This window comes from Caretta caretta, chromosome 4 (genome assembly GCF_965140235.1).
Source record: "Caretta caretta isolate rCarCar2 chromosome 4, rCarCar1.hap1, whole genome shotgun sequence".
Classification (NCBI taxonomy): Eukaryota; Metazoa; Chordata; order Testudines; family Cheloniidae; genus Caretta; species Caretta caretta.
The window spans coordinates 147,799,364-147,825,384 of record NC_134209.1 but is presented as its reverse complement, the minus strand read 5'-3'; the positions used below and the strand labels follow the sequence as shown (position 1 = coordinate 147,825,384).

The window sequence follows — 26,021 nt, the reverse complement described above, 5'->3', positions numbered from 1 at the left end:
TCCTTCTGCCACTGCTTGGCCTTCTACTGTAGATGGACCACTCACTCCTGGTGCCCTATTGGTTTTCAGTGTCTGGGACTCTGTTCTCCTTCTCAGCGGACATTCCCGGCTAGTATGCCCTGGCCTTTCACAAGTGTAACAGATGTACCTTCCCAGCTCATCCTTTAGTGGGGCTCTTCGGGATCCCGGTGCCCTTAGATACTTTGACATACTAATGGGATTTTTTTTTTCATTAACTCAGTTATCACTTTTATCATCTCCTCCTGTTGGACCACCAGTTTTTGGACAGCCTCACTTAAACTTTCCAGTGTTAACTGTGTTTGGGGCAGGGCCTTTTCCCCAGCAGCTGCATTCACTAGGCTCGCACTTCGTGTACGGGGGTTAGGCCCAGTAAGAAGTTCCATGAACTCATGCAGGCTGCCATTATGTGGTCAGAAGAAGAGGAAGTTCCTGTGACAGAGACAGCCACAGGAACTTCCTCTTCTTCTGACCACATAATGGCAGCCTGCATGAGTTCATGGAACTTCTTACTGGGCTCTTCCTTAAACCTCCTTTTCATTTTGTGGCGGAGGGAATCATCCTGGAGCCCCAGCACTAACTGCTCTTTCAGAACCATATCTGGGTCTGGAACTCGTTGAGAGTCTCGCCGCTCCACTTTGCTCATTCTCTCCTGGAGGTCATACACATATGCCTGGACAGTTTCACTAGGCTCCTGCTTTCTCTCAAAGAACTCCTTTAGTCGGGTTCCAATAGGTACCTTGTCTCCATACACTTCTAGGAGGAGTTCAAATACCTTTTCCACATCTTTTTTGTCTGCCACTGCCATGAACTTTACTGTGGCCTTGGCCTGGCCCTTGAGGTGCTCCTCTACAAAGTCTACACAATCGTCTTCAAGTACTCTTAGCACACGCAGGGCCGCCTTCACAGACTTGACCCACTCCTATACCGTAATGTCTCCTGATCTTGTCAGGAAGCCACCAAACTCTGTGACCTTCTGCTCCCGTGGGACATAAATAGTAGGGGGTTTCTTAGCTTCTGCTGCCTGTTGGTCTATTACCGCCTTAGCCAGTGCTAAGGCTTCTCTCTGTTCTGTTCTAGCTTTTAGTACTGGGAGCTAGCAACTAAAACACCCCCACTGAATGTTAGTAAGGGGGAAACAGTCCCCTTACCCTAGGTAGCTCTTCACCTTCCCCCTGCCTCTCCTCACTTGGACTCTTTCTCTGTGCTAAAAGTTATAGTTTTTACAGAAACCTCCAAAAGATAAAGCAACTGAAAACAGTACAAAACAAGAAACAAAAAGAAAACAAGGTAAAAACTTTACTTTAAATAAATCCAGTAAATTAATTATTTTAACCCTTCAGGAATGCAAAAGCTGGAATTATTCCTAACTTTCTTGAAGATATGGTTGCCAAACAACAGAAATGCACACTCTGCTTCTAATCCTAACCACTCACTAATATTTGAAACATGGGCTTTTCTTATCTCCATATATCAGAGTTTTAAAATAATGTTAAATATAAAGTAATGCAAAATTCTTTGTTACCAATTAATACAATCGATTTGGCATATATTAATATATTCTTTATCAATTTTTGTTAAAAGTCTTAAATAAGGCAATAATTTGATTATTCAAATGTTTAACCCTTTTTATTTTTTGTTTGCCTTACTTTGTAAAGTTATATATATAAAGTGGTACCACACCATTTTAATATTATGGTTGGGGTATAACCATCATAATGTCATTTTTTCCCCCAAGTTCAACAAGGTCTCAATTATAAATATATGTACATATAGTTCTGCCTCAACAAATAATGCAATTGCAAACAAAAAGAATTCTCTTTTATTAATCACTGTTTTGTTTTCTTTTTTAATTTGTTATTCAAAGAAAAAATTTAAGGGGAAACCTCAACATTAAGGTAAAGAGAATATTAACAAAATGTCAATTTCTTGTTTGGGTTTTTATAAACTTGTTTGCACTTTTAAATATAGTTATAAGAATGAGATAGCAAAAATGTTTAAAAATAACAATTTACGCATAAAGCTAACCAAACGATTTCAACAGGTTTCCACGTTTTCAACAGGTTTCCACCTTTGGCTCCCAAACACAACAAAGCATCATGAAAGTTTAATACCCTCAAAGTATTTGCATGGACCTGTATTTAAAATTTATTTTGGTTTAATTTTATACGCTTTTCTTTTGTTATGTTATGTTATGTTAATGGGAAGCAGTGGTTGTTAAAGTTTGTGCTTCTAAACAGTATATGTATGTGTACATATGACACCACCTTATATACAAGCATAACCATGTTTTTCCAATCTGCTGTTTTGTATCACAAGCAAATTAACTCTAAAAAGCATGGTAAAATTTATTATGTTATTGACTCTTTTGCTAACACAGAATGTTCAGCAGGGAGAAAAAAACAATACACCTTCTCACAAAAGATTGTGAGCATTTATTTTAGCAGTTAAGCACTACATTCAGTATAAAATATTAGTAATGCACCTCAAATGAAAATAAATGTCTATACAACAATTGCAAAAGTATAGCTTGAGTTATAAAAGACTTGGTCCCTATTACATTGTAAACAAACTAAGTTAAACTTTGTATTAAGTCTGGGTGACTGAAAACAAAAACAAAAAAGGAAAAAGAAACAAAAATCTTTACTATGTTAACTAACAAAAGTTGTTTAAGTTGCATCCCACAGACCAAAGACACCAGAAAATATCACACCCTGAAGACACCTGAAAATATCAGTATACAGTGAAGAAACCCCCCAAGCATCGAGAAAAGAAAAATGAAGTGCTTTATAAATAGGAGACTGGTCAAATACACTCTGTCTACCATATATGGATAATTAAGTTAATAATCATTAGCTGGACCAGGATAAACTGTCAATTAATTTCAGCTTGCTTATTGTGTAAAAACAACTGCATTATCGCTGTACTACTGTATCATTGCTGTACAACATTTACAACGTGAATAACCTTGCTAAACTGTTTAACCAACACACAGGTAAAAATCAACAAACGACTGGCAGCAAACAACATGAAGGCAAAGAGAAACAAAGTAGTTTAAAAAAAATTGTTATATGGTAACTACAAATTAGGTATATAAATTCCCTGTTAGTACTGGTCACAATTTGGGGTCATTAATACTGCATCCTAACAGACACATATGTTATTCAAAACAATTCTGTTCCGTGGCTGGGTACCAATACTAAATCCTGACACAGCAATACTTGAGAAATTGGTTACTGTCCATTCAGTAGGTTTTCTGAAAAACAACATCCATAAAAACAACTGGATCTACATCAACTACTGGTGTATCACAGAGCAATGCAATCCATGGAACAGAGAAGCTAGCAGTTCCTGTTTCCTGCCCAGCAAAACTTACAAGAGGTGATGACCAGCAGTAAGGGTAACCTATAACATAAATGGGCAGTACTGTGTAGTAACTAATTACAAGAGGGAGGAAGTATAGCAAGGGGGGAGGGATAGCTCAGTGGTTTGAGCATTGGCCTGCTAAACCCAGGGTTGTGAGTTCAATCCTTGAGGGGGCCATTTAGGGATCGGGGGCAAAAATTGGGGATTGGTCCTGCTTTGAGCAGTGGGTTGGACTAGATGACCTCCTGAGGTCCCTTCCAACCCTGATATTCTAGGATTCTAAGACATTCATAAATAAAGGCCTCATTTGTAGTGTCACTACTCCAAATTTCTGTTTTACTTCTCATATACATAATACTGTGGAACACACTATAACAATGCCTACCTCAGTATTTCAAAACACTCAGTCTACTACTAATGATGATACAGATGATATTAGGGCAATTGCCCTAATAGGAGTGTGTTTGTATCTGTGACACAAAAGTAAAAGGGCCAGAGTACAAAACACCAGATTGGAAAAACATGGTTATGCTTGTATATAAGGTGGTGTCATATGTACACATACATATATACCCATATACGCTACAAATATATACGCCATATCCATATTATTTGAATATATTAATTATTTAGGAGTGCCTCTAAGGCTCAAGCATACTACTACATTCCTCAGTCATGGTCCCGGGCCTAATATTCCCAGGCCCACCATAAGGGAGTAAAAAAAAATAAAAAAATTGGATAATAAAATCTGTCTATCAGTCATACAAGGGACTATGCAGACTAAAAGGACAGGGGCATGAGTGTATGGATGGTAAAATAAGGTCTGCTGTGGCAGCTATCTGCGCAGAGCCGGGGCAGCACACAGAGGGAACACACGGACGCAGCTGACTGTTATCGACATGGGATAGAGCAGAGCACCACACTAGTGACGTCTGATGACAAATGCTTGAAAGGAAAGATATTTTATTAATAAATTCCTTGCGGGCCGTTGACTGACATTCTGTCTTGGAAAAGTTCTGTAGGTTGGCTGGCTTATTTCTGTGTTGTGTTCTTTTGGTGGTGGTTCTTTTTTACTTTGTTATTATTTTATTTATTTATTTTTTTGCATGTGTGGTACTTCTTTCCCTGGCTAATCCCAGGGGGAGGTTGTACACTACTGATACTCATCTGGGGACCACACAACAGACATGGGCTCCTGGTACTTATATCTCAATTGTGAAAATAGCTTGTTTGCTGTCCCCAGGAGCCTGACAGGCTGCCTTGCCCGTTCCCCCAGGCTGGCTAGCAGCCAAGTAAATGCTGTAGGAGCAACCTGGTACCACCTGGAGCTTTTACTTAGGAAATCAGGATAATTTTGAATTTGGGAAGGGATTTATAATTTTTCCCTCTGTAATCCCATGACAGTGCTGCTTCATGGGGAGTGGAATCATCGTATGCCTCTGGTCACAGGCTGCCTGAAATACTCAAGCTTTTAATGTGGAGGCAGTTTGGGGTGAAGAGAGAGAGACCCTTTTCTGCCTTTCAGAGTGAGCCCCTTTTCTTGGCAGTGCAAGGGTTTATGGCTGATGATCAGAAGGCACAACTCCCATTCTTCTGCTGCCTCAAAACTGAGCCCCTTTCGCTGGCAGAGTTAGGGTCCTTGGGCTGAAAGCCAGACAGGCACAGTTTCCATGAGGCTGCAATCTGAGGCACGTACAGGCTTCTCTGCTTGGCCAGACATATTGCAGGGTGAGGAAGGGCTACTGAGCACGTTCCCTGCTCAGAGAGAGAGACTGCGAGAGAGACTGATGACAGAGACAAACCCCAGCAAATGCTCCCTTGGGGGCAGAAGGCAAAGGAGAAGGTGGTTTTATCTCCTGGCCTTCACCTCACTTATTTATTAACTACACTAATTGCTGTTTTGTGAAGGACACGCTTGCCTTTGACTTTTTGGGACACAGAGTCTGGGTTTTGCAGGACTTACCTCAAAGTATCATAAGAACCCCCCAATTCTCTGAGGGAGGAAAAGAGCTGTGTAGGTACCCTGCTTCTTTTCCCAGGGATTCTGGGATGCAATTTATAACTTGGGAGCTGGGGGAGGGGGCGCGGGGAACCAGTAGCCCAGAAAGGGTCTTATTTTGTTACGCCAGGACCTACCCCAGGTCGGCTAGATGAAGTATGCATCCTCAGAGCCTCTTCCTATTCTGCTCAGTCTCCTGGTCAAGTTTCCCTGTGGTGGAATCATGGCTTCTTGGAGAGTTGGGGCCACAACATGCCTATCCGACTCGGAGCCCTGTGCCTTAGCAAAGATAGGGTTGGCTGGCTGGGTGCAGGCTGGGCATTTTTTACCTTCTTCCATGCCTGGGAATGCTGCCTTATATACAGAGCACCTTTTGGATTCAGCCCACTGCTCTGGAAAGCGGAGCTCAGCAGGGAGGCGCCAGGTGGCTCTGACCACCACAGTGCTCAGATCTCGGACCAAGAGAAGGCTTGAAAACCAAAAAAACAACAACCCCCTTTAAGTGCTCAGAAAACAGCTAGAAATAACATATCTAAAAGAAAAGGACAGGAGTGAAGCAAACCGCCATTTTGCTGCTGCAGAGGCAGAAGATCTGTCAGCAAGCAGGAGACAGGCTGTGCTGAAGCGTTGAACATCCTCTGGAAACTGCAGTCAGGAGAGGAATAGCCCATACATATCAAAATTGTGGGAGACTCTGGGCTGCAGAAAACAAGGTTTTATCTACCTTGAAAATGACCTCTCCAGCAGCTTAGGCAGCCTTATGAGTCCTTGCCACATTCCTAGTATAAGAAACTTGCTTCTTTTGCTACCCTTCTTGTCTGCCCCTTTTGTATTTTCTGCGTGGAAGCTCTATACCTCCTTTCCACTACAGAATGGTTTCTTTTTAATATTCAATTCCAGGAGCTTGAGAATTTATTCATACATAAACCCAGGCAAGTCCTCAAGCTCTCTCATTAGCAATTCCTTACACTCAACATTTTTAACTCTCAACTAATTCTAGATCTTCTGTCTGCAGGGATGTTGATCTTCATCAGCTTTGAGGTGAATTCTGTTAACTCACCAGATTATTCTTTATTGCGGTTTTTCAGTGTCACTCTGCTCTGGGTGGAGCTCTGTTTTACAATGATGTCCGATACCCATGTGCACACACTACATTCTCTTCAAGTGAAATTAGATTTTTGCATTTAGTTCATCTTGCCACGCAAAACAGCAGTCATTTCTCTCAGGCATCCTTGTTGTTTCTCTCCTGTTTCATGGCCCTCTGTACAAGGCTGCCCTGGAGCACTCGATGGAGACCAGCAGCTTAAAGAAATTTGCCTCATCAGCTCTGTAGCTCTTTGTAATTTTAAAATATGCAACAATGGTGCAAATCTACCCAGTGGAGGGATTGCAATAAATAGTTACAGTTACACACAGGCTTCAAAGGAAGTTTCGCTCTGTGTGAAATGCTGAAACCCAGTTTCTCCTGATTAAAATTCTCAAGTAGACAGTAGCATCAAAACGGACCCGACCTGTGGTCTGTTATTGAACACTTTAAGAAAAAAAGATGATGAGATTTCAGATTGTGCAAGCAGCACCAAACTGCTGACCCTATCTTAAGTGGACAGTTCCTATCTTCCTATCACACAACACACTAAATTTAGTATATTTGAGCAGAAATGTGCTGTCCAGCAAGCACAAACTCAGTCCCCCTCATTTCTTAGAAAAGTCAGTCTTTTCCTAGGGCAAGACTGAGGGAAAGACTGATGCAGAATGAAAATGTCTCCTTCTCACTGACTAATCTTTGATAAATACCTTCAATTCTAGCACCACCAAACCAAGTAGGATGCCCAGGTGAAAAATATTCAAATCTCTCTGACCTTTCCTCAAAGCTTAGTGCAATGTAGAACAGGGGTAATTTAATCAAAGATCTAAAACCAAAAAATAAATGGCCTGTGTGGATTCTTACTGGTACGGGGCATTTGGCAGATGTGGGCTCAAGTGATTTGGCCTTCCAGCTAAGGCCTCAAAGTCCACCCTCTTCTGGGGCATCAAGTCCAACAAGTCTCCCACCCTGCCCCTGGGGTCCACTACAGCCCTCCTGGGCCACCTTTTGCTCAGTCTCCAAACTCAGCTGGCAGCTTTGAGGAGAGGCACACAAACACACAGCAGGCAGGTCACACGGGAGTCACCCTGTCCAGGGCTTATTACAGGACCCAATCTGCATGCTGTGGCTCTCCACCTTTCCCAAAGATCTCCTGCAGGAGTAGTCCTGCTCCCTGAAGCTCTTACCCCAACTGGGCTACATGCTTACTTTTATAATCACCTGTTCCCTAGCCAACCAGTTTTAGCTCAGAGCTATCTGAGCCATTAGAGGTGAGGCTGGGCCCCAATTTGCCTTAAAGGACCAGCCAACCCATGACTGATTTGAATGCACACACAATTGCATGCATATATTTTAGGCTCTAAGAAATATAAGATGTGTAACTACAATTCAGACATTGGGGTTTGATTCAAAGTTTGAATGCATACGGTTAATCTGGCATCTGTTTCTGTGCATACACAAATACCTATTTTTGTGCACACACATCAGGTATTACCCTACATTAGTCAGGCATGCACCAATGTACGTGTTCTGTGGTGCATGCCCAACTCTGAAAAAGGTGTCCCACGGTGTCTTTAAAACCTGCTCCACAGTTATCATTTGATACCATGTGACAGAATTAGAGTTTCCAGGCTACTGACAGTCACTCTTTGAATTTTAATTCTGTAAATAGGATACAGATAAATGCATAGATACATAAAATATAACTACCCCACAGAGAGGATCTCTGTTCTATCAGAAATAAGTGAACAGCAGCATTTGGCTACAATTGTGTTAGGTGCTATGCATGTCAACAAATAAATTTTCTTAGACACTTTCATCATCACTGAAAATTAAGATTTAATTCCCTGGAGCGGTGTTTGTATTAATGTTAGCTAATTAGTTTTGTAACTGACTTTGTAGCCTGTGTTAAAAAAGAGAAGAGGAGTGAATTAATGTCCAAATGCTTCTCACCAGGCATTTCCACACTTCAAATTATAACAAACCTAGCAAGTAAAGCTGCTAGGAATTTGTCTCATGCTGAAATGACAGTGCCTCTTTACTTAATCAGTCCTGGATTAAAGAAGTTATTTATCATAATCATGCCCAATAGGAGAGGACACAAAAGCTGACCTTTAATAAGCCAACTAAGACGTCATTTTTAAGACGGAAGAGAGGTGCATGGTACATATAAAATACAAGAGATACAATGACAAGGCATCACCTTTGATTGACTATAGAGCTTTTAGCATAATAATGGAAGACTGTACATCTGTCACTCATTTTCCAAATGGTCAAATTAGACACTTGTACTACTGACTCCCGTTGTCATAGCGAAAGATCTGTTCCTCTGAAAACGCAACAGGCTGAATGAAAAAAAGAAGTAGTACTCCTGCTAGGGTTAAACTCTCACCACAGCCTGAACCATTGGGCTGCAGCTCTCTTCCAGTATATATCAGAAGCCGCTTCTTTATTAGTACATCAAAACTGCAGGTATAAAGAAGTATGTACAATTGCATGTCTGATGTATTCTTTCAATTGCCACTATGGTGCATACAAATCAGAAACTTACACGTATACATTGTCAGCCATAACTGGACACCTGCAAGTTCAACTGTGGCACATGCAACTAGCCTCGAATCTACTCCCGAATCTCTCTATATGTTAATACATTTTTGCTGGTCTTCCCTCTACAGCCTCTCTCATTTCTTCTGCACTTTTCTTAAGATGGTGACCAAAAAGCAAATACAGTATCCACGGTGAAGATTATTTAACATTTATATTGTGGTGGAGCTTAAGAGCCACAACCAGAATGGCTCCCATTCATAGATTTCAAGGCCACAAGGAATATTATGATATCTAGTCTGATCTGCATAGCAACACATCACAGAATTACACCAAGTGATCCCTGCATCAAGCACGTAACTTGTGGTTGAGTTAGAGCATATCTGACAGCCAAATAAAACTTCATTTAAGTTTTCAAGTGATCGAGAATTCACCACATCCTGACCCCAGATAAATTGTTTCAATGTTTAATTATCTCATTGCTAAAAATTTGCACTTTATTTCTAGCCTGAATTTGTCTAGCTTCAGGTTCCAGCCCCTGGAGCTTGTTATCTTTGTCTGCTGGACTGAAGAGCACTATAGTATCAGATCAGGTAGGTACTCGGTCAGGCAGGTTTTACATAAGAACGGCTATACTGGGTCAGACTGGTGGTCCACCTAGCCCAAGATTCTTTCTTCCGACAGTGGCCAATGCCAGGTGCTTCAGAGGGAATGAAGAAAACAGGTAATCATCAAGTGATCCATCCCGTCGCCTATTCCCAGTTTCTGGCAAACAGAGGCTAGGGACACCATCCTTGCCCATCCTGGCTGATAGCCATTGATGGATCTATCCTCCATGAACTTATCTAGTTCTTTTTTTGAACCTGTTATAGTCTTGGCCTTACAACATCATCTCGCAAAGAGTTCCAAACGTTGACTGTGCATTGTGTGAAGAAATACTTTCTTTTGTTTGTTTTAAACCTGCTGCCTATTAATTTAATTTGGTGACCCTAGTTCTCGTGTTATGAGAAACAGTTACTAACACTTCCTTATTTACTTCCTCCACACCAGTCATGATTTTACAGACCTCTATCATATCCCCTCTTAGTTGTCTCTTTTCCAAGCTGAAAAATCCCAGTCTTATTAATCTCTCCTTATATGGAAGCTATTCCATATCCCTAATCATTTTTGTTACCCTCTTCTGTACCTTTTCCAATTCCAAAGCATCTTTTCTGAGTGGGATGACCACATCGGCACACAGTATTCAACATGCAGGTGTACCATGGATTTATACAGAGGCAAAATGATATTTTCTGTCTTACTATTTATCCCTTTCCTAATGATTCCCAACATTCTGTTTGCTTTTTTGACTGCCGCTGCACATTGAGAGGAGGTTTTCCAGATAAATCATTCTTGTAGCACTTTCTTGAATCCTTTCCAATTCGTCAACATCGTTTTTAAGGTGTGGACACTCCAAGTGCACACAATGCTTCAGTGACAGTCTCACTAATGCTCACTACCTCCCTACTTTTACTCTATAGTCCTCTGCTTATACATCCAAGGACCTCATTTGCTCTTAGCCATCTCCATGCATGGGGAATGCTTGCGTAGTTGGTTATTCACCATGACCCCCGTCCCTTTCAGAGACACTGACTTCCAGGATACACTCCCACATCCAATGTGACCTACATTCCATTTTCCTGGATGCATGACCTTGCATTTGATACTATTAAAACATATCTTGTTGAAATAAGCCCAGAAGGCAGAAGCTGACCTTCTGAAAAGATGACAGATCTGATAGGTATGGTGAGGAGTCAATGGTGGAGGACTTTGAAAATAAAGACAAGAGGTTTGTATTCAGTGCACTGGGAGAGGAGAAGCCACTAGAGGGATTTTGCATGATGTAGTCAGAGCAATGACGATGACCTTAGCAGCCACATATTGAATGGATATGAGGAGGCATCAAGGTCAGAGGAGGAGCAGGAAAATGGTGGCAGTCAAGCCTCGAGATGACCAGGGCTTGGAGTTTTGGCAATGTGGGCAGAGAGAAAAGGTCAGGTCTTGGAGATCCTGGGCAGGAAGAAGGGGCAAGAATTAGACACGGCCTGGTGCATGGGTCAAAAGGGGGGGCTGAGTCAAAGATGCAGCCAAGATTATGGACCTAAGCAATAGGGATAATTAATGTATGCAGTATTGCTGAACCTGTGTTGGTCCCAGGCTATCAGAGAGACAAGGTAGGTGAGAGAAGATCTTTTACTGGAACAACTTCTGCTGGTGATACAGATAAGATTTTGAGCTTACACAGAGCTTGTCTTCAGGTGCAGGAAATTTACTCAGGGCATCACAGCTAACTACAAGATGGAACAGACGGTTTGGCATCAGTAATCAATACGTTTCAAGGGACCATTCAAGGCAAAGTGGCCCATTAACACTCCTCCAGTCATAGGGAGGCTGGGAAGGAAGCAGCTGAGAGGGGTTGTTAGTGGGTTATATATTGTTGTAATAAGTCATAAATCCAGTGTGTCTATTCAGTCCATGATTTTTAGTGTCTAGCAAAGAGATGAATTTATGCTCCCAGGCTCATCTTTTGAATGTGTTGTGCAGGTTTCCTTTAAGGATGAGGACTGATAAGTCAGATACAGAGTGACAGCTTTGTGAAAAGTGGTCACCCAGAGGTACAATGTTTTTGCTTGTTCTGGCAGGGTCTGGTGCTGCTTTGAGTTGGTGTGCTCTGGTCTGTGGGGAACTTGCTTCTGATGATGAGCTTGGAGAGGTTGGGAGGTTGTCTGAAGGACAAAAGAGGATGTTCAGGAAAGATTTCTTTCAGGATGGGGTCCCCATCGAGTACAGGTTGTAGTTTAATGATATGCCTTATGGTTTCCAGTGTGGGGTGGTAGGTGACAACTAGGGGTGTGTGGTCAGAAGGGATTTTATTTCTGTATCAAAGCAGGTTCAGGTAGAGTTGATGGCATTGGGTAAAATTTTCAGAAGCTCCTAAGTAACTTGGAAAAAATTGTACCCATTGTTAGTGATAGAAATAGGGAGGTCAGGACCAGAGAGCTAGTTGTCAAGATCATGTTTGTGAATAAGATCACCCAGAGATGGAAGTAGATGGAGAAGAGGAAGGGGCCAAGGATAAAGCCCTGAGGAACTGCATCGAAAGAGGAACAGGAGAAGAGGATCCTGCACTGTACATGGCTCTTGAAGAAGTGATTTGAAAGACCAGAGGGAGAACTAGGAGAGGATGGAATCATGAAAGCCCAAGGATGACAATTTCAAGAATAGTATTGTTTGGTGGTGTCACGGACACCCAGAGGGGTCAAAAAGGATGTGGATGAAATACTGGCCCTGACATTTAGCAGGGAAATGGGCCACTGGAGACCCTGGCGAGAGCTGTTTCACAGTGGGGAGAGAGTGTGCGCCCTGGGGAAGTGGGGGTTGGGAGAGTGCAGAAGCCAGACGAAAGAAGATAAGGAATGGAATCTGAGGCCTGGAATTTAAGATCGCAGTTACAGATGGATGTATTAACTTATAATGCCACTCTCATATTTTGTGCAGTATTCTCTATCACCACCTTGATACATCTTAACATGTCACTTTCCAAAAGGCATGTGATAAAAGGACAAACGATTTCACATACCTAATAACCTACCATGTTTCATTTCATTCTAAGCCTCCTAAAAGCAGCCTGTTTCCATATCCCTCTTTAAAGTGTCTAAAAATATTTAGTTATGTTGCTCACTGGAGAGAAAACAAGTGCACACTTTACAACCCTCTATCTTCTCTTTTCTAGCCCTATATAACACAAAAGATATGTAACTGCATGCAGAGTCCCTAGTTTTACTCCAAAACATGTTTCATGTCATGCCAGAACTACATTCTTGACAAATGCTTAAAACTCCTTTATTTTGCTAGGAAATTTTTTTTCTCCACTCTGTTTTCACATCCCAAAGACACCTCTTGGCTTCATGAAGCTGATGCAAGTCAGTGCTGACAGGTGCGTGTAGCTGGTCACAGAGGATTAGAGACAAACTGTCCTTGTGTATTTTTAATTCTTTCTAGTTTTTTCCTATATCTTCAAATGTCTCAGAATATCTTGGAACAGATTCTGAATTTGCATTACAGTGCTCTCTCAACAGAAGGTGATACAAAAGCATTTGGTTACAACCTGCAGTAAATGTTTTTGCTATAAATCTGTGCTGTCCCTCCTAGCTGCCTGGAGGCTAGGTACCCTGGCATTACTTCTTTATAAAGGATTCAAGCCATTTATTTTCTCTTAAATAATCAAGTTTTCAGCATGCAGCACCTGATTTGTTTGAGGTAATTGCTATGTCTTCAAAGAGCTTCCTCCTCACCTCCCCCGCCCTGGGGTTCAGCTTCTGCCATATGCTTTTCATCCAAATGTGAACCTTGACCAGGCAGAGATATTAGTTAGGTCTGGGCGATATTTGCACTGGAAGTAAAAATGATGTACAGCTGGGTATCATCTGCATCATGCTGGTAATGAGACCAGAGCATCTTAGAATTTCATACATGTCCATGTGCATATTAAAAAGAATGGGGAAAATCATCCTTGTGTGACTCCACAGGTGAGCTGTCCAGTTTCTGTAGGCATACTGAAATGAAAGACGAGGCCCATTTCAGAACTCACCTGCCAACCACTGCTGCATCTCAGAGGAGACAGTAACATGCCATGGTCTCAAAATGAAATACTGCAGAGAGATCCCAGACTACTACTATAGCTGTCCTTCCCTTATCCCGGGGCTGGAGGTGGCCATCCACCAGCACTGTCTGTCCCATGACCTGGCCAGAACTCCGACAGTAAAGGGACTAAAATACTGGCAGTATTAGGAAGCAGCTAGGATTATCTTGCCTAAAAATGGGAGATTTTACATTGGACCATAGACTGCAAAGTCTGATGGGGCCAAAGATGGTTTCTTGAATTGGCCAGACTATGGCAGGTTTTCCTTTTCAAAAAAATGGTATGACAATCTGTCAGAAGAAGTCCCACTCTAGATACTCCTGGGCACATTTCACCAGATACAACAGGTATGGAACTGAATGGCAGATGGTGACTCAGCTTTCAGTGCCTTTTAGAGTGTCCCGCCCCAATGATGTGCCAAATACTGAAGTGTGTTTTCCGTCTTGAATTCAGTGGTGTTCTTAAAGACTGTATGAAGGTAATCCTCTGCAAGTAGTCATTCAGCTGTGAGGCAGTTGGGACTGAAAGTGATTTGCTATTTGGGAAAACACTGCAAGATGGAATTTAGCTGCTGAAATGGAATCAGAACATAGCAGTGGTCATACTGGGTCGGACCAATGGTCCATCTATGTCAGCATCCTGTCTTTTGACAGTGGCCAGTGCCAGATGCTTCAGAGGGGGGTGAATAAAATGGCAATTTTGAATGATCCATCTTTGTCATCCAGCCCCAACTTCTGGCAGTTGAAGGTTTAGCAACACACTGAGCATGGGTCTGCATAAGAGAAAGGTCTCTTCTCTATTACGGCTGTAGCATAGTATATTTCTGTTAAAATTCTAACTGAATCTGACAGTTTCGTAACACCATTGCTTCAGATTCCTTCTTTCCCACTTCATCTGATGCATATCAGAGAATCATGGTGCTCTGCAGTGGCTAGGAGATGGGGGGGAGGTGTGTTTATCGCAGTGGCCAGTGTCTGATCCTACCATCTGAAAGTTTTCATGCTCTGTGACCCAATGATTGGGTAATGTTTTCATAGAAGTGGCTCTACTCCCAAGAAACCAGAAGAACTGCCATGGCTTGAGACAGAATAGAAAAATTTAAAACAAGATGGCAGACTACCAACCCTACAACCATTCTGAGTGAAAACCCATTAGAAACTGTACATTCAAAGACCTAGAGACACTGAATTGATATTAATTACTTCTTTATTTTAATGGTTCATTTTTAAAAGATAGCCCTGATATGATGTTTTCTCTGGAACCAACAAAAAAAAGTTCTTGGGTGCTATCCCAAAGTCTAAAACTTAAAAACAAACTCTACACAACAAAGGAAACAGGATCACGGGGTGGAATTCTACCTAAATTCTAATCTCAGTCTGAAGACAACTGCCTCTTACTATGTAATATCTGATAAGTGACTTCACAAGGAAGGCCTGAAAATTGTACCACAGGCTGGGTTTAAACGAGTTTCCCGAAGTTTTACAACTATTTGTTGAAAAAAAGGAAAACACAATGGCACAGACATACAGGCCACAACAAGGACTGAGACTGATGATGTTTTATAATGAAGCCCATTTTTCGTGAATTCTGATTCAGTGGAACAACTCTGTATATAATTGTGGCGGGGCCTGCTCACTCCCGCCTCTGCTTAAGTCTGCAAACATCTCAGGCAGTTTATTTACAATATTGCTCTCCACCACCCTATACACGATACAGCCTTAAGCCTACAGTGCTAGGGAGCCCAAAGTGCCTGAAGAAAGCAGGGAAGAGCAATCTCTCTCCCCCTCTCTTTTCCTGCTTTCCCCCCTTCCTGTGCTTTTTGTATGATCCTTCTAAGGGCCTAACTAGCCTCTTCATTCGCCTCAGCCCATCAATTAGACACAGCTCTAAAGTAATTAGAGTTGCAGTGACCAGAGTGCTGGTTAAGCTGCTGTTACCCAGCATCCTGTCACAATAATAAGGAATTAAATTCCCAATTTGTTTCAATGAACTACAGTGCACTGCACTTTTCTTGTAGCGTGCTGGACACAATACAACTGTATACACTGTCTACAATAAAAACCACACTTTGAACTAGTAGACCATCTTTCCCCTGAGGATCCAAGAGCATGTTATCAATATTAAGAGTATGGAAATGATAAGTTGACTATATTATGGTTTCACTGAATACAGGGACGTCAAATAGAGAGAGAAGAGAGGGACCCTTCAGAAAAAGAAAATGCTGACATGCTGTCTATCAACCGTAATCACATTTGTAAACAGAATATAATAAACTTAGTGTAATGCTAAGATACCCCTTCACTTCCATTTGTGACTTAACAATGTCCCCATCCCCAAAGGATAACTTCACACCAGTGACATTTTCCATTTAAGCTCTCATTAAATGTCTCAGCTCCAGGTGGAACATGGTATATTTCTCAGCCTACATTCACTATAAACTCTGATTAACATTTTATTCAAGAAGTCAACAGGAAATTTTCCATTGAACTTTAGCTTTCTTTCTTGCCAAGAAGTTGAAGGGTGGGGGGAAAAAAGATGATCTGTGCTAAATCTAGCTACCTTCGGAGAGCAGGTGAAGTTTCAATTATTTAAATTATATTAATGTGTGCTGTTAATTTGTTTGAAAATATTAAGTGACATTATCATTAATGTCAAATCTCAAGTAATAGAAACAGCATGTTACGTTTGACAGAAGAGGAAGGAGAAAAAACCATCATGAAGCAGGCTGTTGTATCAAATATTTAGAATGGGCATTCTCAAATCTAGCAATGCTACTTTACTTACATACTTTACAGTGAAATCAAACCACATGTGGATCCTTGAAGATATGCAGGAAAATAAGCACTTATCCAGAACTTTAGATTTTCAAAGCACTGTAAAAACTAATCCTCAAAACACCCATGAGATAACTGCACATTATCCCCACATTGCAGATGGAGACGTAAGCAGATAAATGAAATGACTTACCAAGGGCAAACAGCAGAAACAAGATTAGAACTCAGAACCTCTAACTAACGATTCTGTGCTCATTCCTTAACACCCTACTATCCTCTTTCTTCCCTTTAGCCCACTACTTCACCAGAACAAAATTATACTTTGCACTCCTATAGCACCTCCCATTTGAGTTCAAAAGTGCTTTATAGATATTTATGAATTTAGCCGTAACTTCCCTGCAAAAGAGAAGTATGACTATTCTTATTTAAAGACAAGGAAACAGAAGCACAGAGAGGCTGACATAGGAAGTCACATAGGAAGTCTGTATAGTAGTTCGGAATGCAACTCAGACTAACCTGCTCCAAGTCCTGCATTTTATGTGGAGACCCGTCCTTTCCGATTATAGCGGCACTCCATCATATAAGCAAAGACATGATATGGCATGTAGCATCCCACATTGTCATATCTATTGTTTGTTTTCCTAGTCTTATACTTTTGGAATAACATAAGGTTGAGAGGAAATAACTATATATTTGCACTTTTAAAAATTAAAAATTTTAATTAAAAAAATATTTAAAAAAGTAAAGAGATCTGACTGACCGAAGGAGTAGCTCACAGGACTGGGTCTTATGATTCTACATGGCAGCCAATTAGCCAAGTGTTAGTAGACAAAGGTAGCATGTCTACATGTGCTACCCAGATTGCAAAATTAGAGCACTTTACTGAAAACAGCAAAAGTTAGTATGGTGAAAAGTCATCACACGTTTATCAGAGATATACGTGTATGCAAAGTGCATTTCCAGTGTGCTGTGACGTACATTTCATATTCTGTATGCAAGAAAGGGAACATGGGAGCCTGGCTGGGATCCCCATAAAGTGGGAGGAAGAGCAATGTTATGGTAGCCTGGGTGCCTTTTTCAAAAGTGTACCCTTAACCCTCAGCTATTTCCCCCCTCACTTAGAATTATAATATACTCCCTCAAACCACTGATGTGGGCCTACAACTTTAAAGTGAGATTAGAGCCATTCTGCTACAGAGGCAGTCAGAGGCAGGAGCTACTTGTAGTTTAGCACTCCAGCAAAGGAGACGGGCTATAATAGCAAGTTTCTGATTTTCAAATTTCCGAACTGATTGGAAAAAAAACATTTCTGCTATACACTATTTTTATGCTTACAAATTCTGGAATCTGAGTTTCTGGAACACAGTATGTTCACCTACCATACTTAGTGCATGACTTAAACTGCAGAACCAAGATAGCAACATAGGATAGCTTTTCATCAAAATGCTAATCAATGTGTTTTATTATATACCTCTGCAAACAGAAATCTATATGCTTAACTGAAGGTAAATACTGGATGTGTATGTCTAAGTACATATGTATGTCTAAGTACATCTAAGAGATGCACAAAAGTGGTAAAAAGTCATTTAGAGAACATTCAGTACTGTCATTTGACCTGCCTCTCTTCGTCGTGATGCCCAGCAACTTTGTTTAATCTTCCAAACCACGGCAGCTACCAGGAGCAAAGACAGGAAACAACTGTAGAGGAGAAAACACAAATACTTACTGTCTCCATTCAGAATATATCAGCATTTGAAAGCTATAACAAAATAAAGGTTAGTCCTCTGATGAAAAATGCTATAGCAGTGCAAAGTGCTTTGCAAACATTAAGTCTCATTAGGTTCTATGTCCACTTTACAGAGAGATAAACAGGAGACACAAAAAGGTTATTAAAGTGACTTGCCCCCGGTCACACAGCAAGTCAAACAACAGAGCTGTGATTAGAATCCAGAAATTCTATTAGCAATTTAAGACAATAAGAAGGCAAAAAGTGAATCATAAGGATAATGCCATATAGCAATCTTGAGCAATATTTATTTTAAATGAGAGGTTAGCTCAAAAAAGGAATAATTTAGTATTCAATATGTACATCGGACAAAACTAATATTTTTTCAAGCTTTAAGTGAAATTAACGTTAGCAAATTAAACTTTGTTTGAAAACTAATTCCAATAATCAAAGAGTCCATATCCCAGTGTTACAGATATTATCAGACCTTACTTTCATTAGTCTATATTGAATCTCAACAGGGAGGAACAGAGAAAGATGCACAATTTACATTAACTGTTAGCGCTTGCAACAACAAACGTTTGTTTTGCAATTTTCATCTCAGATGACATCTATTTTCCAATATAGCAGAATTTCCAAAAACACTTCCTCACATTTAATCTGAGGCATTCAATTTTGATTTTACTTTGCTCCACTGCAAAATCATATGAAAGTCACTTTTCTACAGTTATATAAGAAAAATTCAGACATAAAAGTTTACTTTATAGCACCTTATTGGCCCTACGCTTAATTGTGATATATTTTATTTATTTTTTCAAGTACAGAAACAACATGCCCCACTCCCAAACCAGGAAGACATTTAGATTAATTTCTTGCCCTCAGGACAAAGAAATGCATACATATACAGTGGTGAGCTGGAGCCGGTTCCCGCCGGTTTGCTAGAACCGGTTGTTAAATTTAGAAGCCCATTTAGAACTGGTTGCCCCGCGAAGGAGAACCGGTTCTAAAAGGGCTTCTAAATTTAACCAGCCAAAAGTGGCGCCTTAGGCGCAGACTCTATGGGTGCTCCAGCCCTGGAGCACCTAAGGGGAAAATCTGGTGAGTGCAGAGCACCAACCGGCAGCTCCCCTCCCCACCCCACCCCTTGCCCGGCCCCAGCTCACCTCCGCTCTGCCTCCGCCTCGTCCCCTGAACGCGCCGCCCCGCTCTGCTTCTCCACGCAGGAAGCTGGGGCAGGCTGAGAAGCAGGCGGAGGCTTCACACTCAGTCCCAGGGAGGCAGAGAGGAGGTGAGCTGGGGCGGGGGGGGAGCGAGGAAGGCCGTCCGCGCCGCAGCAGGTAACCCATGGGGAGGAAGGGGGGGCCACACAGGGGAACCGTTTCCCCTCCCCCCCCAGCTCACCTCCGCCATCCTCGGCCTGAGCGGGAAGCTGCCGCCTGCTTCTCAGCCCTCCCCGGCTTCCCGCCGAACAGCTGATTCACGGGAAGCCCGGGGCGGAGAAGCAGAGTGGGGCGGTGCGTTCAGGGGAGGAGGAACGGAGGTGAGGTGAGCTGGGGCCGGGTGCGGGGCAGGGAGCTGCCGGTGGGTGCTCTGCACCCACCAAATTTTCCTCGTGGGTGCTCCAGCCCCGGAGCACCCAGGGAGTCGGCGCCTAAGGCGTCACTTTTGATGTGATCAGTGGGGGGCGGCCACTCCCCCTGCTCCCCCTCAGCTACGCTCCCCTGCCCCTAGGAGCCAGAGGGACCTGCCAGATGCTTCCTGGGAGCTGCCCCAGGTAAGCACCTCCGGGACTCCCCACCTCACCCCCCGGCAGGTGCCTCTGGCTCTTAGGGATGGGGTGGGCATCCACTACGGTGGACCACGAGACCCTCCTGCCCAGTTCTGGGGGCAGACAGGGGACGGGGGTGGATGGGACAGGGGTCCGGGAGGAGGGATGTCAAGGAATGCGGGGGGGGTTGGATGGGGCAGGAGTCCCGGAGGTGCGGGGGTGGGCAACGACCCCCTCGTGGGATGAGGAGGGAACCTGTTGTTAAGATTTTGGCATCTCATCACTGCACACATACAACTGTTGATTTATGATTTTATAGCTTCCGTTTCCCCTTTCTTTCAGAAAATAATCTACTGATATATTTAGTGAAGTGTAAGAACAGAATCTGCATTACCCGTAAATGGCATTTCTCCCATGAACAAGGTTAGACTTTGACTAGCTGAATTTTTGCGTACATCACACTTGAACAGGCACAAAGTAAATGATGGAATAGCAATCTTTTTGAGCTCCAGAGGTTGTCCTGAGGCTGCAGTTAGCTTCCCCAGCATGAATGCCACAACACTTATTGAATGGTTTGGTAAGCTTTTTCCTCCTTAACAAGTTTCCCATTCCCAAAGAACCCTGAACGCTCTCTGGAGGGCACAGCATCCACTTTATCACAGAGGCCTACCCTCACTAGGACTCCCTGCAAAGAGAAATAAACAAAGGAGCATCCAACCAAAAATGGTGGAACTGAGACAACATGCTGAATCTTCACTCTTCTATAATGCTGCTTATTGTTATATCCTATCCCCAATCCTCCAGTTGTACGCTGGATGTTTAGACTACAGTCCTGGGGGTCAAATATCTTTTATCCTTCCTGTCCACAACACCTAATACAGACACTAAGTAAATAATATCCAAAGGTCTGCATGATACGTCTCAAGACTGTGTCTAGGCCAAAGCAAAGTCTGTATACTAACTGTAGTTGCCTGTCAGGCCATCGGGCTAAAGGTCTGGTTCCAACAGCAACTTTCAGCTGAAAGCAAATATATTGAACTTGGCTTATGGAGAACAGCTACTGTCATAGATTTCCTGATTTTGCCATGACCCTCGATATCGCTCATTTCCCAAGGAAAAGAGATCTAGAGTTTTAGACAGTTCAGCAGCTCTTGACTGTCAGGACTTGGCCAGTCCCCTCAGATGGATTTTCTTTGAAGTCCTAACTGATCTTTCAGAAAATTTCTCTTGGAAATGAGGGACATAGTGAAGGACTGTCTACACTGTGTAATGCAGAGCATAATTGGGGAAGCTAACAAGAGCCTCACAAGAATGTAGGTTGGGGCTAGGAGATTATGCCATTCCTTTAATTGCTCACAACTGTTAAACATTATTAATGGAACCCATATTTAAAAGCTCATTTGTCCAGTTAGAAAAAAACAAAAAAACCCAATTGTGAATTAATTGGATGATCACTGTCATACAACAACAATCTCTAGAAGACATGAAGCATTTTTTAGAACTGTACATGCCGGTTTTCTCTTTTGCCCTTTTCTATATCACAGCTCCCCTTTTGTTTTCATTTTTGACATCATAGAAGATTAGGTTGGAAGAGACCACAGGAGGTCATCTAGTCCAAACCCCTGCTCAAAGCAGGACTAAGTCCAACTAAACCATCCCAGCCAGGGCTTTGTCAAGCCGGGCCTTAAAAACCTCTAAGGATGGAGATTCCACCACCTCCCTAGGTAACCCATTCCAGTATTCACCATCCTCCTAGTGAAATACTGTTTCCTAATATCCCACCTAGACCTTCCCCACTGCAACTTGAGACCATTGCTTCTTGTTCTGTCATCTGCCACCACTGAGAACAGTCCTCTTTGGAACCCCCCTTCAGGTACTTGAAGGCTGCTATCAAATTCCCCATCACTCTTCTCTTCTGGAGACTAAATAATCCCAGTTCCCTCAGCCTCTCCTCGTAAATCATGTGCCCCAGCCCCTAATCATTTTCATTGCCTTCTGCTGGACTCTCTCCATTTGTCCACATCCCTTCTGCAGTGAGGGAACTAAAACTGGACACAGTCCTCCAGGTGTGGCCTCACCAGTGCCGAATAGAGGGGAATAATCACTTCCCTCGATCTGCTGGCAGTGCTCCTACTAATACAGCCCAATATGCCAATATCATAACCAAGACTATTAGAGAAAGGTATAAATAAAAATTTAAAATTAGGACTAGTTATCTGATTTTTCTAAAACATTTTAAATGCTACACTACATTTTGCAGAGGAACAACACTGATAAGCTTTTTGTACTGTCACAAGGAGGCAGCAAATACATGTGAAAGATATAAAGCCAATAAGGAAACACATATTCCCCCCCACTGCACTGCATCTTTCAGCAGCACGCCTAAAGGAGTAAAATGCAGTGTTTACTTGGTACACTAAAGGATGTCATTTAATGGCAAAGCCGCAGGACCAAACTGAAAGCAAGATCTCTTGGGTTTACTCAGAGTAAAATAGTCTGTAATAGGTACCAGCATTATACTGTGATTCGGAGAGGTCTGCTTTCTGCCAACATTCCCGTTTCTTCCACCTGCTCACAAGCAACACCAGAAACACTGAACTAATGGACAGTATTCTCTAGCATTATTAACATGCGTCAGTCATGTGTATACACCACAGAGTCACTGCTCTCGGCACTTCAACACAATGCTGCTGGCTTGCTTTCACACACGTGGCCATAATGTTCTGTATTCCACTCTCATTGTGAGCTAAGATCATTCAACAATTTCAAAATGCCCTTATTTCAAACAAACAAAAACCAACTAACTCTCCCTGTGGGACTTACTCCACCCTCCTTCTGGCCTTAGCTCTGTCGACTCCACTCCCTTCTATCTCTGTTCGTCCAGCACCAGCCTCTTCTGTCCTGCTACACAATCTGGCCACTGCTGGTTTAGGTCTTCTCTTTGCAGCTCCTGCCACCCTGAACAGCACCTCTTCTCCATCTTTTCTCCACCCACCTACATCCCTTAAAGAGGAGCACAGGAGGGATATTCATTCTGCAGTAAAAGCCACAGCGCATTTTGATCGCTATTGAAAAAATAAGGCGAGACTGTATGTTTATCACCGGTACCTGACCCACCAATGCTGCTGTCATAAATATAAAGGGAAGGGTAAACCCCTTTGAAATCTCTCCTGGCCAGGGGAAAGCTCCTCTCACCTGTAAAGGGTTAAGAAGCTAAAAGTAACCTCGCTGGCACCTGACCAAAATGACCAATGAGGAGACAAGATACTTTCAAAAGCTGGGAGGAGGGAGAGAAACAAAGGGTCTCTGTCTGTCTATATGCTGTTTCTGCCGGGGATAGACCAGGAATGGAGTCTTAGAACTTTTACAAAAAGAAAAGGAGTACTTGTGGCACCTTAGAGACTAACCAATTTATTTGAGCATGAGCTTTCGTGAGCTCACGAAAGCTCATGCTCAAATAAATTGGTTAGTCTCTAAGGTGCCACAAGTACTCCTTTTCTTTTTGCGAATACAGACTAACACGGCTGTTACTCTGAAACCTGTTAGAACTTTTAGTAAGTAATCTAGCTAGGTACGTGTTAGATTATGATTTCTTTAAATGGCTGAGAAAAGAATTGTGCTGAATAGAATAATTATTTCTGTCTATCTTTTTTGTAACTTAAGGTTTGCCTAGAGGGATTCTCTATGTTTTGAATCTAATTACCCTGTAAGGTATCTACAATCCTGATTTTACAGAGGTGATTTCTTTACTTCTATTTACTTCTATTTCTATTAAAAGTCTTCTTGTAAGAAAACTGAATGCTTTTTTCATTGTTCTCAGATCCAAGGGTTTGGGTCTGTGGTCACCTATGCAAATTGGTGAGGCTTTTTATCCAACATTTCCCTGGAAAGGGGGGGTGCAAGTGTTGGGAGGATTGTTCATTGTTCTTAAGATCCAAGGCTCTGGGTCTGTAGTCACCCAGGCAAATTGGTGAGGCTTTTTACCAAACCTTGTCCAGGAAGTGGGGTGCAAGGTTTTGGGAAGTATTTTGGGGGGAAAGACATTTCCCAACAGCTCTTCCCCAGTAACCAGTATTTGTTTGGTGGTGGTAGCAGCCAATCCAAGGACAAAGAGTGGAATATTTTGTACCTTGGGGAAGTTTTGACCTAAGCTGGTAAAGATAAGCTTAGGAGGATTTTCATGCAGGTCCCCACATCTGTACCCTAGAGTTCAGAGTGGGGGAGGAACCTTGACAGGATCCATGTCTAGTTGGCAGCCGGTATCAAGCGGAGTGCCCCAAGGGTCGGTCCTGGGGCCGGTTTTGTTCAATATCTTCATAAATGATCTGGAGGATGGTGTGGATTGCACTCTCAACAAATTTGCGGATGATACTAAACTAGGAGGAGTGGTAGATATGGTGGCAGGTAGGGACAGGATACAGAGGGACCTAGACAAATTGGAGGATTGGGTCAAAAGAAATCTGATGAGGTTCAACAAGGATAAGTGCAGAGTCCTGCACTTAGGACGGAAAAATCCAATGCACCGCTACAGACTAGAGACCGAATGGCTAGGCAGCAGTTCTGCGGAAAAGGACCTAGGGGTGACAGTGGATGAGAAGCTGGATATGAGTCAGCAGTGTGCCCTTGTTGCCAAGAAGGCCAATGGCATTTTGGGATGTATAAGTAGGGGCATAGCCAGCAGATCGAGGGACGTGATCGTTCCCCTCTATTCGACATTGGTGAGGCCTCATCTGGAGTACTGTGTCCAGTTTTGGGCCCCACACTACAAGAAGGATGTGGATAAATTGGAGAGAGTCCAGCGAAGGGCAACAAAAATGATTAGGGGTCTGGAACACATGACTTATGAGGAGAGGCTGAGGGAACTGGGATTGTTTAGTTTGCAGAAGAGAAGAATGAGGGGGGATTTGATAGCTGCTTTCAACTACCTGAGGATGGTTCTAGACTATTCTCAGTGGTAGAAGAGGACAGGACAAGGAGTAATGGTCTCAAGTTGCAGTGGGGGAGGTTTAGGTTGGATATTAGGAAAAAAATTTTCACTAAGAGGGTGGTGAAACACTGGAATGCGTTACCTAGGGAGGTGGTGGAATCTCCTTCCTTAGAAGTTTTTAAAGTCAGGCTTGACAAAGCTCTGGCTGGGATGATTTAATTGGGGATTGGTCCTGCTTTGAGCAGGGGTTTGAACTAGATGACCTCCTGAGGTCCCTTCCAACCCTGATATTCTATGATTCTATGATCACTTAAGATGAGCTATTACCAGCAGGAGAGTGGGGTGGGGGGGAGAGAAAACCTTTTGAAGTAATAATCAAGGTGGGCCATTTGCAGCACATTTCCAGGAGTTAACAAGAACATCTGAGGAACAGTGGGGGAGGGGGGGGGAATAAACAAGGGGAAATAGTTTCACTTAGTATAATGACTCAACCACTCCCAGTCTCTATTCAAGCCTAAGTTAATTGTATCCAATTTGCAAATTAATTCCAATTCAGCAGTCTCTCGTTGGAGTCTGTTTTCCAAGTTTTTTTGTTGAAGGATAGTCACTTTGAGATCAGAAATCTAGTGACTAGAGAGTCTGAAGTGTTCTCCGACTGATTTATGAATGTTATAATTCTTGACATCTGATTTCTGTCCATTTATTCTTTTACGTAGAGACTGCCCAGTTTGCCCAATGTACATGGCAGAGGGGCACTGCTGGCACATGATGGCATATATCACATTGGTAGATGTGCAGGTGAACAGGACTCTGATAGTGTGGCTGATGTGATTAGGCCCTATGATGGTGTCCCCTGAATAGATATGTGGACACAGTTGGCAACGGGCTTTGTTGCAAGGATAGGTTCCTGGGTTAGTGGTTCTGTTCTGTGGTGTGTGGTTGCTGGTGAGTATTTGCTTCAGGTTGTGGGGCTGTCTGTAGGCAAGGACTGGCCTGTCTCCCAAGATTTGTGAGAGTGATGGGTCGTCCTTCACGATAGGTTATAGATCCTTGATAATGCGTTGGAGAGGTTTTAGTTGGGAGCTGAAGGTGATGGCTAGTGGCGTTCTGTTATTTTCTTTGTTGGGCCTGTCC

At 42.6% G+C, this 26,021-nt stretch overlaps 1 protein-coding gene across 1 annotated transcript in view; it reads right to left on the bottom strand.

Annotated features, from left to right (window-relative positions):
- ATRN (attractin) overlaps positions 1-26,021 on the bottom strand; it is a 273,056-nt gene that overhangs the window by 32,593 nt on the left and 214,442 nt on the right. The window contains exon 26 of the mRNA XM_048846395.2: positions 18,086-18,164. Coding sequence (XP_048702352.2) covers positions 18,086-18,164 — 79 coding nt within the window. The remainder of the gene's footprint in view (positions 1-18,085; positions 18,165-26,021) is intronic.